Source organism: Psammomys obesus, unplaced genomic scaffold (assembly GCF_907164565.1).
Source record: "Psammomys obesus unplaced genomic scaffold, mPsaObe1.curated_primary_1811, whole genome shotgun sequence".
In the NCBI taxonomy this organism is placed as follows: Eukaryota; Metazoa; Chordata; class Mammalia; order Rodentia; family Muridae; genus Psammomys; species Psammomys obesus.
In genome coordinates, this window is record NW_026594152.1 from 1,126,226 (window position 1) to 1,142,870 (window position 16,645).

General features: G+C 50.7%; 1 protein-coding gene across 2 annotated transcripts in view; it reads left to right on the forward strand.

Annotated features, from left to right (window-relative positions):
* The window catches only part of LOC129684771 (cytochrome c oxidase subunit 4 isoform 2, mitochondrial), a 9,589-nt gene extending 160 nt beyond the window's left edge, over window positions 1-9,429 (forward strand). The window contains exons 2-5 of one of the 2 annotated variants that reach the window (XM_055618020.1): window positions 930-1,011; window positions 3,171-3,335; window positions 6,278-6,409; window positions 9,143-9,429. In XM_055618020.1, coding sequence (XP_055473995.1) covers window positions 930-1,011; window positions 3,171-3,335; window positions 6,278-6,409; window positions 9,143-9,279 — 516 coding nt within the window. In that variant the 3' untranslated portion in view covers window positions 9,280-9,429. Of the gene's footprint in view, window positions 1-854; window positions 1,012-3,170; window positions 3,336-6,277; window positions 6,410-9,142 lie in introns of both variants that reach the window. The other variant, XM_055618019.1, reaches the window with a different exon arrangement.
* The last annotated feature ends 7,216 nt before the right edge of the window (window positions 9,430-16,645 follow it).

A 16,645-nucleotide genomic window follows, 5' to 3' on the forward strand; every position in this document is an offset into this window, starting at 1 on the left:
GTGTGTGTGTGTGTGTGTGTGTGTGTGTGTGTGTGTGTGTGTGTGTGGCGGCCACCCTGAGACTCTGCCCCCTGACCTCACAGCCCTCCCTTCCTGGGGTTCCCCCACTGACCCGGTCTAATGCCGGGAATTAGCCTCGGGCATTCCTTCTTTCCCGTGCAGCGGGGTCTCCCTTTCCAGAGGGTGGGCTGGCTCTTTTCCTAAAGTGCTGCCTCTCGCACCCGCTGACTCAGTTTGGTCCTTGGCCTCGAAAACCTCTGGGATGCCAAATGCATGCGTGTCCGGTGTGGTGGTAGGGCGCAGCCTGCCTCCTCCTCCAGCAGAGGAGCCGGCAAAGCGCACGTAGGCAGTCAATTAAGGAGACCTCAGAGCAACACACGGAGCAGCTGCTGAGAGACCTGGGCCCACGGCCCTGCGGGGAGGATTTTTCTCTGGGACAGGCAATTAGTGGGGCTCCCAACTTGGCTGATGTGAGGTCAGCATCAGCGTGCAGGGCCCCCAGTCCCAAACGATTCAGATCTCACCCAGAGCCTTGACTCCCTCCAACTTCTCAAAGGAGGAATGGAGAACCCAAGAGGGCCCCAAAGATGTAGAGCAGGGGTCCTCAACCTGGAGGTTGAGTGACGCTTGTGCTGGGGTCGCCTAAGACCATCTGCATATCAGTGGCAAAATCACAGTCATGAAGTAGCAACGAAAATAATTTTACAGTTGGGGGTCACCACAACATGAGGAACTGTATTAAGAGGCGGCAGCATCAGGAAGGCTGAGAACCATGGTCTAGAATTCCCTCCCCCCCACATTTACTCCGACGGTGGTATTAGACAAAGCTATACGGGTCGCCTCTGCTTCAATAGCAAATCAGAAGCTGGCCCTGAGGGGCAGCCAGCGAGCAGCGCAGCGCAGAACCACACTCATCTGCATCCCCGCAGATGCTTTCCAGAGCTGCCAGGAGTCTGGCGATGAGGACAGGAGGACTCGGAACTCGAGGGACACACAGCCCAGACGGCGCTGGTAAGTCTCAGATCCCTGTTCCCAGCCCAGCTCCAGAGCTCTGACAGGGAGCCCTGTTAACTCCCTCACATCGCTTCCTTTGATCCTGCTTCTGAGTCCTGGACCAATTTCCTCCAGCAAACGGAGCGCACTGAGGAAAGAGAGAGTAGACCCCTTCATTCCAGGTCTCATGAGAGCGTGGCTCCCAACCTGAGACCTCTAAGGCCATCGTGTCCCAAGGGAGAGGATGAGGACCCTGAATTCTCCTTTCCAGACCTTGGCGTCAGGACTGGTCAGAAGAAACAGGTCGAAAGCAGGAAGGGTTTCAGCCAGTTAGCAGGAGGAATCTCCTGACGCTTAAGATGACATTTGTTGATCCCTTACAACCCTAGCACTTGGAAGACGGAGACAGGAGGATCACTGTGGGCTAGAGACCTGCCTGGGCTACAGAGTGAGACTGTCTCAAAAAACCAAGATAGCACAAAGAAGAAGACTCAGAACCAAGACTACTCGGATATCCTCCTGCCTCTGGTGTAACAAACAGGGGAGCCTCTAGTGAGACCTTCCACTTCCCGGCCTTGCTCAGGGCAACCCAGCAGCCTGCACAAAGCTGAAGGCCAGCTACCGAGCGAAGCCTCGAGGAGATTTAAAATTTTGTTATTGCTTGCATGCCCACTATATGGGGGTCATTTGCATACACTGTTGTATGCATGCGGGGTGTATGAGGGGCATGCTACCCACGAGTGTAGAGGGCAGAGACTCTCTCCTTTCATCTTTGCATCGGTTCTAGGGACTGAATTCAGGTCTCAGGTCATCAGGTCACCGCAACTGCCTTTACCCACTGAGTTATTTTGCAGGGAAACTTTGTTTTGGAGACAGGTTTTCAGGTATCAGGCTGGCCTGGAAATTGCTATGTAGCTGAGGACAACCTTAAACTTCTAATCTTCCTGCCTCTACCTCCCGAGTCCTCCAGAATGATGAGCTGACAGGCATGTTCCACCATGCTTAGGGTTGCTCGGAACCAAACCCAGGCCTTCTCACAGCCCCAGGCTTTTGTGTACTAGGCCAGGCTCTACCAACTAAACTATCTTCTTGCCCCCTCGTCCCCCAGAGGACCTTTGAGTGCGCTATTTGGAAGCTTCCACTGAGGGGTGAGGCAATCTCTCCATCGTCCACACTTTCTAGATGAGGCTGCCCAAACACAACTGTGCACAGTGACTTGAGTGTCCAGCTGCAGTGCAAACCCAGCTGTCTCGGAAGCCCCATTAAGCACGTGTGAAGACATGTGGAAGGTGCACATAGTTTGTACGGCAGTCTCGCCTGGATCTCAGCTCCCTCTTTAAGTCGCTCCTCATCCCTAGGGCCTTCCTGGGCCTCCTCTTAGGCTTAGATCTCCCCAGAGAACACAGGGGAGATCTTTGCATCAAAGGGGAGGTGACCTGCATTCTGGTGTGCTCCTTGCTTGAAGGAGCAATTTGCCGGTCTGTCAAGTGGAGACACATCATATGGCTCAGAGTGACATGAGGCCAATGAGCCAACAACTCACCTGAAAGCCTTAAGCTGGCACAGTGAACAAGGAAGGTACTATTATAAGAAATGACGGCAGGGAATCTTAGGAAAGAAGTGGGAAACAGTAAGATCTGGAGAGGACAGGAACTCCACAAGGAGAGCAACAGAACTAAAAACTCTGAGCACAGGGGTCTTTCCTGAGACTGATATTCCAACCAAGGACCATGCATGGAGATAAACTAAGACCCCTGCACAGATGTAGCCCATGGCAGTTCAGTATCCAAAGTAGCTTCCGTTGTAATAGGAACAGGGACTGTCCCTGACATGAACTGATTGGCCTGCTCTTTAATTACCCCGCCCCCCCGAGGGGGAAGCAGCATTACCAGGCCACAGAAGAAGACAATGCAGCCACTCCTGATGAGACCTAATTGATTAGGATCAAAAGGAAGGAAAAGAAGACCTCCCCTATCAGTGGACTTGGGGAAGGGCATACATGCTGAGGGTGGAGGAAGGGAGGGATAGGATGGGAAGAGGGAGGGAACCACAGGGGGGATACAAAGTGAATAACGTGTAATTAATAAAGAATTAAAAAAAAAAAAAGAAAGAAATCAAGGTTAAAGACAGGTGACCCTGGGGCAGCCTGGACGCAGCTCCCTCTCCTGTACCTGCAGCTGACAGCCATCGCAGGATGACCCCCTATGTTGACCGCTATGCCCAGCGCTCCTATCCCATGCCGGATGAACCCTACTGTACAGAGCTCAATGAGGAGCAGCGGGCCCTGAAGGAGAAAGAGAAGGGCAGCTGGGCCCAGCTAAGCCAAGCAGAGAAGGTGGCCTGTAAGTACTGGACCAGGCAGGCTGGCTGGAGAGGAGGGGAAGGCCGGGAGGGGAGGGAGTTCAACTCACCTTTTCAATTCACTGAATCTTCCTGTCTGAAGCTAGTGACCCTGGGGACATGAGGAGTCACCTGGACCACCTCACAGTGTGAAACAGGATGTGTGGCTAAGATAGGGTGTGTCCCAGGGAATGCAGACCCAAAAGATTGATGGGGTCTTCAGGAAGTCTTTCTGGGAAATATGAGTGACGTGGAGGTGGAGAAGGGTGTCAGGGCAGCAGAGGTGGAGGGTCCTTGTCACTAGGTAGGGCACAGAGAGGCAGCTGAGGGAGCAGGGTGGTGGCCCTGGGCTGACTTTGGCTATCTGGAGCCTATTTGCTACATTCCACAGTTGGGGTGTTAGAGATCTTTTACTTCAGGGGGTACTGATGGATGGAAGATGGCACGAACACTCTCTCACTCATTCTCTCACTCTGTGTCTTAGTGGGCATCTTACAAATGCAGACCCTGGCAGTATGGTTGGGAACAAGCCAGGCTGCACCCTTGCCCTGCAAACTTACATACTCAGTGCTCTGCCTGGCTCCTTTTCCTTCCTCCCACCTCCCCCACTTCCCCCCCACACCTCCCTCCCTATCTCCCCACCTCCCTCTTCCTTCTTCCCCATTCTCCTTCTTCCCTTGATGCTTCTTCCTCCTCTCCCTTCTTCCTCCCTTCATTTCCTTCCTTCCAACCATTCCATCCATCTCCCTTCTATATCAGAAAGAGAAGACCCCTGTTTCCTTCTCTACTTAAATGTCACCACACTAACTATGCCTCTATACCCCCCATTAAATGGCCAGCAGCCGGTCCTACACCAAAGGAAACTGAGGCTCAGAAAGATGAAATCACTGGCCTGGCCACACAACTTTGAGTTCCTAGATGTTGGTCAGGACTTGTTCCCACACAAATGGCACCACAGCCACACCACACTCTGGGAAGGTTGGTGAGCTACAGCTACAGGAGAATGCCAGCATCAGCAACTGGGCCCCTTGTCTCCCCATCCCTCACCTTCACCCCACCTCCTTCCTTCTCTTTGCTCCTGCCTGGATGGAGAGACACCGTGGCAGCCAAACTGCCCAACCCAAGACAGTTCTACCCAGGAACCTGCGCCAGTTCTCATTTTCCTCCACACAGCCAGTTCAGAGTTATTTAAAGCACAGAGAAACACTGTTCACATGTGGAGACACTCTTAAATGCAAGAAGGAAGGGAGGGAGGGGTGACGGATAGAAGAGAGGCAGGGAAGGCAGGAAGGGAGAATGAAGGAAAGGAGGGAAGAAGGAAGCAGGAAAGAGGGCAGAGGAGAAGTAAGAATGGAAGAAAGGAAGAAAGGAAGGAAGGAAGGGAAGAGGGGAGGAAGGGAGGAAGGGTCAGGGTCAGCATCTCTCCTAAGTCCTCCTGAGACCAGGTCCTTGCCACACAGACATTGTTTTCCCCCTCTACTGCTTTTTCACTCTTTGACTCTTGATCTGAGTTGAGGTGGCACATTGGGCCATGATAGGCCTGGTCTGTGCATCTCCTGACAGCCATGCCAGAGCCTGGGGAGGCATCTAACTATGACTATATTTTGATAATTACTAGAAGGTGCAAACTTAAGCAAAAATAAAGGTTTAAGCTGGCATGGTGACATACACCTGTAAACCCAGCCCTGGGAATGGCTGAGGCAGGAAGATTGTGGATTCAAGGGCAACATGGGCTGTGTAATGAGATTCTTTCCCAAAATAAGCCAATGTTTTATAGTTTTAAACTCAGAGATACAAAACAAAGCCTCTTATGCACAGCTAGAGATCTAGGTGCTGGGAATGTGTCATTCTTCTGAGCATCTGGGGAGAGTGAACTCTACAAAGCAGATAAAATTCTCAGTGGGAGGAGAGAGGACAGGAAAGTCCTGATAAAAATTTGTAACATAAAAACTTGGTTTTGTACTTGTGTGTCAGAAATCTAGCCTCCCTGTTCAGTTAGAATGGACCGGAATCAGCTGGCCATCGTGGCACAGGTCTTTAATCTCATCACTTAGGAGGCAGAGGCCACAGATCTCTGAGCTCAAGCTCAGCCTGGTCTACAGAGTGAGTCCAGGAGAGCTGGAGCCACACAGAGAGACCCTGTCTCAAACATCGAAAACAAAACAAACAACTGCACCATCACTCCCTGATGGGGACTTTGTTTTAATTTCAACTTGACTTTCTCTGTTTGATTCCCTAAACCTGGGTTCCAAGCTCCCCTCTGAGAGGCTTTCTGAGTCCCCCTAACAAAGGCAGCTCTCCTACCCACCCACACCCCTAAACCATTTGCTGAAACTTCTGGTGCCTCTCCTCCTAAGTTCCAGCGGGGTAGGAGTTTTCATTCACTTGGTCTCCACTGTGCCCAGGGTTGCCATGGTTTGTATACAGCGTGTGCTCGGTGAGGATCCAACAGGTGAGCTGCCTGCGGGCTCCAGCATCCAGGAACCAGAGGCAAGAGTAGGAACCTAGCTCAGAACAAAGGTGGGCTGGTGCACTGGGGAGATGGCTCAGCCAGTTATGTGCCTGCCGAGCAAGCAAGAGCACGTGAGTTTAGAAAACAAAACAAAACAAAACAAAACTGGGTATAATAAACACCCGCCAGTAATCTCAGCTGTCGGGAGACCAAGACAGGAGGCTCTCCCTGGCCTGCTAGTCTGGACCAATCAGTGAGCCTCAGGTTTAACAGGAGACCCTGTCACAAACTACGTGGTAGAGAGAACTGAGGAAGACACGGGATAGTGAGCTCTAGCCTTTACATTCACACACATACACACACCCTGTCCTACGTGGTTGAGTGAACAGCCTGCGGTGCAGGGAGGGGCAGTCAAGGGTGTCAGGGCCAACAGCTGACTCCAGGGTCCTCGGCATGGTCATGCATGAGCTTCCACACTCTGCCTGCCTCCAGTGTACCGGCTCCAGTTCCACGAAACCTTCGCAGAGATGAACCATCGCTCCAACCAATGGAAGACGGTGATGGGCTGTGTCTTCTTTTCCATTGGATTCACGGCTCTGGTGATTTGGTGGGAGCGGGTCTATGGTGAGTGCCTGGGTCCCACGGCTGTAGGCTGTCTATGCCTTTGTGACCATAGCCACCGGCTGAGCTCCCAAGGAGAACATGTTTAGGACTCTTCTGCAAGGGTTCTGAAGAGGCTCCACAGAGGTAGGGTAAAGAACAGAACATGGCCCTCAAATGGGGAATGCAGGGGGGCCAGCGCTTCAGGGCATTAGTTTTCCCGTCTGCACAAACGAGAATAACAGCACCCAGCTGTGGGCTCTCATGAAAAGGCTATAGGTCCAAGTGGGCGCACAAACAGTGGTTCTGATTTCTGGCTATTAGCCACGTATTTCTTTCTTCCTTTCATTTATTTTGGGTAGGGGAAGGTGTTGAGGTAGGGTTTCTCTGTGTAGCCCTGGCCGTCCTGGATTCGCTTTATAGACCAGGCTGCCTCAGATTCACAGAAATCTGCCTGCTTCTGCCTCCGGAGTGCTAAAATTAAAAAAGGCGTGCACCACCACTGCCTGGCCAATCCATGTATTTCTTAACATATTTTCAGCAATTGAAAGACATGGATCTATTGGCTTTTTTCCTTTTTTTTTTTTTTTTTTTTTTTTTCCTGTTTTGGTTTTTCAAGACAGGGTTTTTCTGTGTAGCCTTGGCTGTCCTGGACTTTGTAGACCAGGCTGGCCTCAAACTCACAGCGATTGACCTGCCTCTGCCTCCCTGAGTGCTGGGATTAAAGGTGTTTGCCACTGTACCCAGCTCCTTTTAAAAAAAAAATTATTTATTATTTATTTTTTTAACGTCCATTGATGTTTTAACTGCACGTACGCCTGTGTGAGGGAGTCAGATCCACTGGAACGGGAGTTACAGACAGCTGTGAACTGCCTTGTGAGTGCTGGGAATTGAACCCAGGCTCTTAACCACTGAGCCATCTCTCCAGCCCCCGCCCCCCGCCCCCCCCCCCCCCTTTTTAAGGCAGGGTCTTACTATGTAGACTTGATTGGCCTGGAACTTATTGTATAGATTAGGGTGGACTTAAACTCACAGAGATCCATCTGCCTCCCTACTGCTAGGATTAAAGGTGAGCACACTGTAATCAGCTCTGGGGTTTACTATGTGGACCAGGTTGATCTCCGAGAGGGAGTCTCCTTCCTGAGAGTCACGGTTAGGTACGCAGGTGCACTCCGAGCTAGGTTTATTTTTCTCTCACAATAAAAGGCCAGTGAGGCCATCTAGGACAGGATTGTCTCCACAGACCCTGTGCTCTGATACACTAACTAACAGGAAGAGAAGCTTACATTTGATGTATGAGTTGGGTTCTCCGTGTCCAGCCTCTTTTGTTCATGTCCTATTGGCTACACATGATCGCGTGTCCTTGCTTAGCTGCAAGGGAAGCTAGGAAATGTTGCTTGTTGCTTTTTTGGGAATCTTTCTTCCCCCATTTCTCTCTCTTTGATGCAAAGTCTTGCCTAGTAGTGGGGGTGGTGGTGAATGCTATGCCTTTAATCCCAGCACTCAGGAGGCAGAAGCAGGTGAATAGATCTCTGAGTCTGAGGCCAGCCTGATCTACTGAGTGAGCTCCAGGACAGCCAGGGCTACACAAAGAAATCCTATCTCAAAAGCCAACCAACCAACCAACCAAATAAATAAAGTCAAGGTCTTATTCTTTAGCTCAGCGTCTTAGTCATTGTTCTATTGCTGTAAAGAGACACCATGACCTCAGCAACTCTAATAAAAGAAAACGTTTAATTGGGGCTTGTTTACAGTTTCAGAGGTTTAGTTGACTGTCATGGTGGTAGGCAGGCAGACATGGTCCTGGAGAAGTAGCTGAGAGTTCTACATCCAGATGAGCACACAGCAGAAAAACAGTGACAAAAGGGCCTGGTTTGGGCTTCTGAAACCTCAAAACCCACCCCTAGTGGCACACCTTCTCCAAGAAGGCCACACCTCTTAATGCTTTTTAAATAGTGGTATACTTTAATAATAGAATATTCAAACATATGAGCCTATGGAGGCCATTCTTTTTTTTAAGATTTATTTATTTATTATGCATACAATGTATGCATACCATATGCATACATGTACACCTGCACGCCAGAAGAGGGCATCAGATCTCATTTTAGTTGGTTGTGAGCCACCATGTGGGTGCTGGGAATTGAACTCAGGACTTCTAGAAGAGCAGCCAGTGCTCTTAACCTCTGAGCCATCTCTCCAGGGCCATCCTATAGCCCTCCAGACAGAACCTGCTCCTGATGGTGAGTCTTGGAGAGCTGAAGTAACGAGGTCAAGGCCACAGAGTGGAGCGGTGGTGGGGCTGGGGGCAACCCAGGGAGCCCTCTGTCAGGCTGCCACAATCACAGAGATGAGTGGGGAACGGCCTCACTGTGGGCAGGAGCTGCAGTGTAGGGCAGAGCTGGGGGCAAAGCCCTGGTCCTGGAGGGCGCTTTTCCAGAGAGTCTAGAGAGCCTGGCAGTGCACACCACTGATCCCAGCACTGGGGAGGCAGAGGCCGGTGGATAGGACTCTGAGGCCAGCCTGGTCTACAGAGTGAATTCCAGGACAGCCAGGGCCACATATTAAAAATCCTGTTTCAAAAAGAGAGACAGAGACAGACAGAAACAAAGAGGTGCAGGAGAGCCTGGAGATAGCAAGGAGAACACCCCTCAGTGTAGGGGACCTTGACTGCACGGCTGTAGAGGAGGGAGCTGTTGAGGGGGGGAGACCGAGGGGACCTGGGCTGCCACTGTCTCCCCCTTGCCCTTCCTGCAGTGTTCCCAGAGAAGGTTGTCACCCTGACAGAAGAACGGAAAGCCCAGCAGCTCCAGCGCCTGCTGGACATGAAGAGCAACCCCATACAGGGCCTGGCTGCCCACTGGGATTATGAGAAGAAAGAGTGGAAGAAGTGACCAGCTCCACACATTTGCCGCTTGCCCTCATAAAATCACCCTGGTACAGAACCTGGAGCCCAGGGCCCCCCTCCTCACCTCTCCTCCCTTCCCCTAACTCTTCCTGTCGCCTCTACTCCTCTCTGCTCCAATAAAAGCAGTCTGTTTTCTCCTGAAAACTCTCCTTTGGACTGTATCTGCTAGTATGTAAACTTAAGCAGTGAAATGGGGGGGGGGGGTGGCAAGTCTCGAAGGGTTTCCTGGAGAAGTGGGCTGGGGCTGGGCATTAGGCAGGATTGGGAAAAGGCAGGATGGAGGAGAGAAGGCATTCAAGGGAGGCCGTAGCAAAGGCAAAAACACCCATTTGGTCAATTAACAGATCTTTTCCGAGCACCCATGGAGTACCCAGCAGTAAGATTCTGCTCGTGTATGCAACTATGCTGCAGGACAAAGTCCTCGGCTTCGCAGAGAAGACTGTTCTTCTGCAGAGGCCTATACAGAAGTGAGTAACAAATAATGGCAAGAAATATTGCCGTGATTGTTGCGGGGAACAGTGCTGCAGAGAAAGCAGGGTAACCGGAGTCTGGGAAGCAGGTGAAGAGGGCAGGCTGGAATCAGGAAGCAAGCCTTGACTGGAAGGCAGAGGGAGTGGAGGGGACGGCTCTCGGAACATCTCTTATGTGTGAGACTCAGTTTCTTCCCTGGCACTACAAAAGAAGAAGAAAAAAAGAAGAGGAAGAGGAGGAGGAGGAGAAGGAGGAGGAGGAGGAGGAGGAGGAGGAGGAGGAGGAGGAGGAGGAGGAGAAGAAGAAGAAGAAGAAGAAGAAGAAGAAGAAGAAGAAGAAGAAGAAGAAGAAGAAGAAGAAGAAGAAGAAGAAGAAGAACCACCTCAGGGTGGTAGCGCACGTCTTTGATCCCAGCACTCAGGAGGCAGCGGCAGCCACAGCCACATCTCTGAGTTTGAGGCAGAAGAAGAAGAAGAACCACCTCAGGGTGGTAGCGCACGTCTTTGATCCCAGCACTCAGGAGGCAGCGGCAGCCACAGCCACATCTCTGAGTTTGAGGCCAGCCTGTTCTACTGAGTGAATTCCAGGACAGCCAGAGCTACACAGAGAGACCCTGTTTTTTGTTGTTTTTTTTTTTTTGGAAAAATAATATAGATTAACAAGTGCAGAAACCTTGGGATGGGACCTGGCTTGCCAGTCTGACCTTTAAGGAGGAGTGACTGAAGAAGGTCCTGGAGCAAGGAAGGAGGTGTGATGGAAGAGAGCTGGTCTGGGCTTGGGCTGAGGAGCAGGACACCCCACTATGTCCCAAGAATGATGGGGAGCTTCAGTGTTTGGGGCCTCTGAGGATCCGATGCCAAGAGGAATGAGTCCTGTGAATAGATCTGGAGGCAATGACTGAGCGGGATGGAGGGGTAGAGAATGAGAGTCTGACACCGGGGGGCAGGAGGCGGGATAGGCTGGAGCCTTCTGTATCTAATCCATGGTTAAAATGGGCTGAGGCCGTTGGAGAATGGCTCAGTGGTTAAGAGCACTGGCTCCTCTTCCAAAGGTCCTGGGTTCAATTCCCAGCAACCACATAGTGCCATCTATAATGAGATCCAGTACCCTCTTCTGGTGTGCAGCCAAAATACTGTATAAATAATAAATAAATACATCTTTAAAATAAGGTGGGGGGGGGGCTGGGGATAAGGCTCAGTGATGGAGTGTTTGCCGAACATGTGCAAGACCCTGGGTTCAACTTCCAGTGTTACCAAGAACGAAACCAAACCAAACCAAACCAAACCAAGCCAGGGTCTCATTAATACCGAAAAAGATCAAACCTATACCGTAAGCCACAAAGGGAACCTTAAAAGTTCCCTAGGGGAACCCCCAAAAATCAGGGTGCTCCCCTGTTCTGGGGTCCAGGTTCTTAGGAAAATGGATGTGGAGAAGTTGCATGGGTGCCTGGCCGCAGCTGTCCCATAATTACGGGCAGCAGGATAACCGCAGCTGCCGGGGCTGAGGCTTGTGGCCGGTGGAGCGAGGGCGTCTGTGGATATGAGGTCCAACGTGGGCGGCCTCTGCCCTGGGGGGCTGCAGGGGCCCTGGAAGGCGCTGACAGCTCTTCCGCGCTGTGGCTGCTGTGATGATCACCAGATGGACACACACAGGCGAGAAACTTTCTGCCCACGGTGCTCTTGCTCTCCGGCGCCCTCTACCGGCAATGCTCGGTATCATCATCCCTTAAGTGCAGGCCTGACTTGAAGTACAGGAGGCCCAGCAGAGAACCCTCCTTTCCTGTTCCGGTTTGCTCTTCCGTTCATTTCCCTTTGAGATATGGGTTCCCTGTGTTGCTCTGGCTGTCCTCGACCTCAGGGTGATCTTTCTGCTCTGCCTGCCTAATACTGGGTTACAGTAGCCTGGCTAGTTTTAAATTTCTATAATAGCTAAGGATGGCCTTGAATTTCTAATCCTTCCTCCTCCCACACCCAAGTGTTGGGATTAGCCACGACTCCAGGCTTGACAACTACACTTCTGTAGATCTGAGCAGTGTACCACCACAGATACTCACCCCCCAACACACACACAGAGCGAAGGATGGATTTAGGGAAACAATAACAGCAACATCATTCATTCGGCCAACAAATTTTCGTACCAACTATGTCCCAGGCTCCGGGGCAAGTCAGATGAGGTTTCCTACTAGGGTCATTAATTCTGGTATTGTGAATCTGACAGTCTGGAACGGGAAAAGGGTCATTAACCTGGAATATTAACCAGATGGCCAGTCTAGTAAATCAGAGTACAAAGAAATGCCAACTAAAGAAGCCAAGTGGTATTTGGATGGCCAATCAGGAGCTCAGTCCGGAGGGCTTCCCTGAGGAAGTGTCCTCCGTGGATGTGAAAGATGACCAGATGGAAGCTAGGTGAAAGAGGCTAGGCAGAGAGAGCGATGTGCAAAGGCCCCCTGGTGGTGAGTTCTGTAACACCTTAGAGAGAGACAGCCAAAGAGACAGGACAAGAGAGATGGGGAGCAGACAGCCTGAGCCCCCCAGGTTCTGCTGCTTCTACCGAGAGGAAAGCATGGAGGAGGGAGCAGAGGAGAGGTGTCAGGGCCAGAGAACAGCGGCTTTCTGGGTCCTGCACTGTGTGGTGTGAACCCATTTACCACTCACAGAGATCCACCTGCCTCTGGGCTGGGATTAAAGGCGTGAGCCACCACCCAGCCCTGTTTCTTTGTTTGTTTGAGACAGGGTCTCTATGTGTAGATTCCAGAAGCCAACAAGCTAGCCCAGCTCACTTATGTGCAAGCCAGGTCAAGCTGCTGAAAGGCTTCTTTGTTATTGTTTATTTACTCAACTTTGTGCAATGCTCAGAGTGGAAACAGGGCCTTGTATATGTTAGGCAAGGGCCACCACCCAGCTGGCAAACCTGCTTTACTGAGAGCAAAAGGGACTCCCAGAGGTACACTTGCTGGAGGTAGCAGAAGGCTTTGGCTAGACTTCTGAGATTATGTAAAAATCTGACAGTTATCCGACAGTGCCTGGCATGATTTCTAAAGATGTTTTTCTTTTTGTGATCAAGAATTCTGGCCTTTGCTGGGTGTGGCGGTGCATGTCTGTGATCCCAGCACTCAGGGAGGCAGAGGCAGGCAGATCGATGTGAGTCTGAGGTCAGCCTGGTCTACAAAGTGAGTCTAGGACAGCAAGCCAAGGCTACACAGAGAAACCCTGTCTCAAAACAAACAAATAAACAAACAAACAGAATTCTGGCCTTGGGAATGGAGAGATGACTCAGTGGTTAAGAGCACTGGCTGCTCTTCCAGAAGACCTGGGTTAGAGTCCCAGCACAACCATCTGCAACTCCAATCTCCGGGGATCTGATGCCCTTTTTAGGCATCTATAGGCACTAGGCACACATATAGCGCACACAGACATACATTCAGGAAATACACTCATATACACAAAATAGTAATAAAAATAAAAGAATTCGGGGCTGGAGAGATGGCTCAGAGGTTAAGAGCACTGGCTGTTCTTCCAGAGGTTCTGAGTTCAATTCCCAGCAACCACATGGTGGCTCACAACCATTTGTAATGAGATCTGGTGTCCTCTTCTGGCCTGCAGGTGTACATGCAGGCAGAATGATGTATAAATAATAAATAAATTAAAAAAAAAAAAGAATTCTAGCCTTCTTGTTGGACTAATAGATGGTGACTTAGTTCAGGGACTATCCAATCCCTCCAGTGGCTGTAGTCATGAGTCTCAGGGTTTGGTCTGAGCCTTGTGATAAGGCTCAGGAACCAATTGCAGCTGCCTAAGATGCCAAGAAAGCCCAAGATTACCAAGAGCAGGATAGAAGAAACACCCAACGCTCCAGTGAGCACAACAGGTCAAGTTAACCTTGTATTACAGTCTTGGGAAAAACATCTTTTTAAATGATCAACTGTGTCCACATCAGAGCTGGGCAGATTCTGAGTCACTGGGGAGACAGCAAAGGACAGAGACAGGTGACCACAATGGTTCAGCCTTGGCTCCATCTCACCTGTGCCTCGGCTCTCTGCGGGTACTGCTAGAGGTGCATTATTAGCCACGTGTGCTGGTGCAAGCTCTTAATTCCAACTCGGGAAGCAGAGGCTGGTCTCCATAGCAGGTTCCATGCCAGAGAGAGCTACACAGGGAGACCCTGTGTCAAAACAAAACAAACGAAAGGACGCAGGTGGCTGAGTTCTTGTCTAGCATGCACAGAGCCCTGGGTTTGATCCACAGCACTTCTTAAATCTGGAAGCGGTGGTATACTCCTGCAATCACAGCACTCGGGGCTGAGGCAGAAGGATCAGAAGTTCAAGGGCGTCCTCAGACACATAGTAGGTTGGAGGCCAGCCTCAGCTACTGGAGACTCTACCTCAAACAAAGCAAACAAAGCAATCAACAGGAGAGAGGTAGGCGGGTGGCACACGTTTAATTCCAGCACTCAGCACTGGGAGAGGCAGGTGATCTCTGAGTTTGAGGCCAGCCTGGTCTACTGAGAGAGTTCCAGGATAGCCAAGGCTACACAGAGAAACCCTATCTCAAGAGAGAGAGAGAGAAAGAAAGAGAGCTGGGGAGAAGTAGAGGTCACACCCCCAAAGACCTAGGAACATCTGATAAGCCCCACCTCCTAAAATTCCAATACCTCCTAGAAGCACCGCCCTGGGGACAGATGCTTTGATAGGTGGACTGAGGTTCATCATCAGGGGCCTTTGGCCACAGTTTTCCCTGCTTGGCTTTACCACTAGCCCACCACGTCGGGGAGATCACAGGGAGGCAGCTTGCTGGTTTCATAGGTTAGTCTGACAGCTCTGATGTGCTGCTTCCTAGACAGGCGAGTCTGTGAGCATCACATTTGCAGTACTGCCAGGCATGGTGAGTGTGGACCATCACGGCTTTACCCTTTTTGGTTGAGGCCGTCCTGGGGAGGAACCCAGGGCCTTGCACATACCAGCAAGCACTCTATCACTGAGTCCTCTATCCGCCTCCGCTCCCCACTGTTTAGGGGAGGCAGGGTCTTTGCTATCTAGCTCAGGCTGGGTTTGAATTTGCAGGCCTCTTGCTTCTGCCTCCCAAGGGCTGGGGTTAGAGGTATATGCCACTATGCCAGCAGCACTCCCTTCCTTATCAGGGAAAGAAACCCTGGCAGCTAGGATGAGTTACTCACCCCAGACCATCTGTTGCAGTCTGCCTCCCAAACACCACACTGGGCTTTGCTGCTCTCCCTATGAGGCAGGTACAGCTAGAGATAGGCCTGTCTTCCCGCCACGCCCTTTGATGGTTAGCTGTGCAGAGTGGCCATCAGTGAGGACTATTCTTTGTAGTTTGTCTTCAGGTGACTTGTCACAAACACCAAGGTAAAAGTGACCTCTGCCTGGGCTGGAGAGATGGCTCGGTGGTTAAGAGCACTGGCTCCCTTACAGAGGACTCGGGTTTACTTCCCCATGCCCGTCAGTTATCCATAACTCCGGTCCCAGGGGATCTCATGCCCTCTTCTGGCCTCTTTAGCCATTGCACACATTCAGTACACAGACATACATGCAGGCAAAACACCCACACACACAAAATAAAAATTAAAAATTATGCTGGGTGGTGGCGACACACGCCTTCAATCCCAGAACTATGGAGGCAGAGGCAGGTGGACCTCTGAGTTCAAGGCCACCTTGGTCTACAGAGTGAGTTCCAGGACAGCCAGGGCTACACAGGGAAAACCTGTAAAAATATTTCATGTGTGTGCGTGTTTGCTGTATTTCTACCTGCGTGTGCTTGAGCTGAGGCCAGAGGAGGACATTATGGTGGGTACAGGTGCTCCCTCGGGCCACCCCAGATATTTATGGTGGGACTAAGAGGTTTAAGATCGGGTCCTCATGACGGCACAGCAGGTGCTCCAACCTATGGCTGGAATCGTTTTCCTAGCCCTCCCCTGGAGAGTTATTTCTTTAAAATGTTTTTATGACTTCTATCTGCGTGTGCACGCGTAGGTGAGGTTGTGCAAGTGCCACGGAGCATGCGTAGAGGTCAGAGGACACCCTTGCAGGAGCGTGTCCTGTCCCTCCACCGAAAGCAGGCTGTCAGGCGTGGCAGCAGCTTCCTTCCGCAGCGAGCCGTCTTGTTACTCTTCGTGGTTGGATTTGACGCCATTGTTGTTGTAACAGCTTTTAGGGATGGGGATGGTTGATTTCTGAGTTCAGCTTGAGCCTGACCTGGGATTTCCTGGGGAGGGTGACTTCCTCCTGAGCAGTAGGTGCAAAAGCCATGCAATTGACATGTTAACTTAAGTTAACATAAGTTAACTTCGATGTATTTCCCAAAAGCCCTATGCTTTTTTTTCCCTCTATGTAGCCTTGGCTGTCCTGGAACTCACTTTCTAGACCAGGCTTTGTAGAACTCACAGAGATCCGCCTGCCTCTGTCTCTCTGAGATGCTGGGATTAAAGGCATGGGCCACCTCGCCTGGCTCCGCGTAAGCCCTATTCTTACTTTACATCCACATTCTTATTATCTGAGTATTTCAAGAATGATATTTTCAGCTGGGTGGTGGTGGTGGCCTATGCATTTAATCCAGCACTCATGAGGCAGAGGCAGAGACAGGTGGATCTCTAAGTTTGAGGCTAGCCCTGTCTACAGAACAAGTTCCAGGACAGTCACCCAGAGAAAAGAAAAAAAGAAAAAAAAAAAAGACGTTTTCAAACTGTAAGATCATCTTGCTAAAATTCTGTAATATGGCCCTTTAAATTCTTTAAGAATTCACAAGGACCTTTATAGTGAAATTATTCAAGTTAATTATTCATGTGTGAACCTACTAAAATGTGGTGGCTTATGTACCACATAAATTAGGCGAGAATAAATACTTTATGTGCTCAGCTCTCAAACTTCA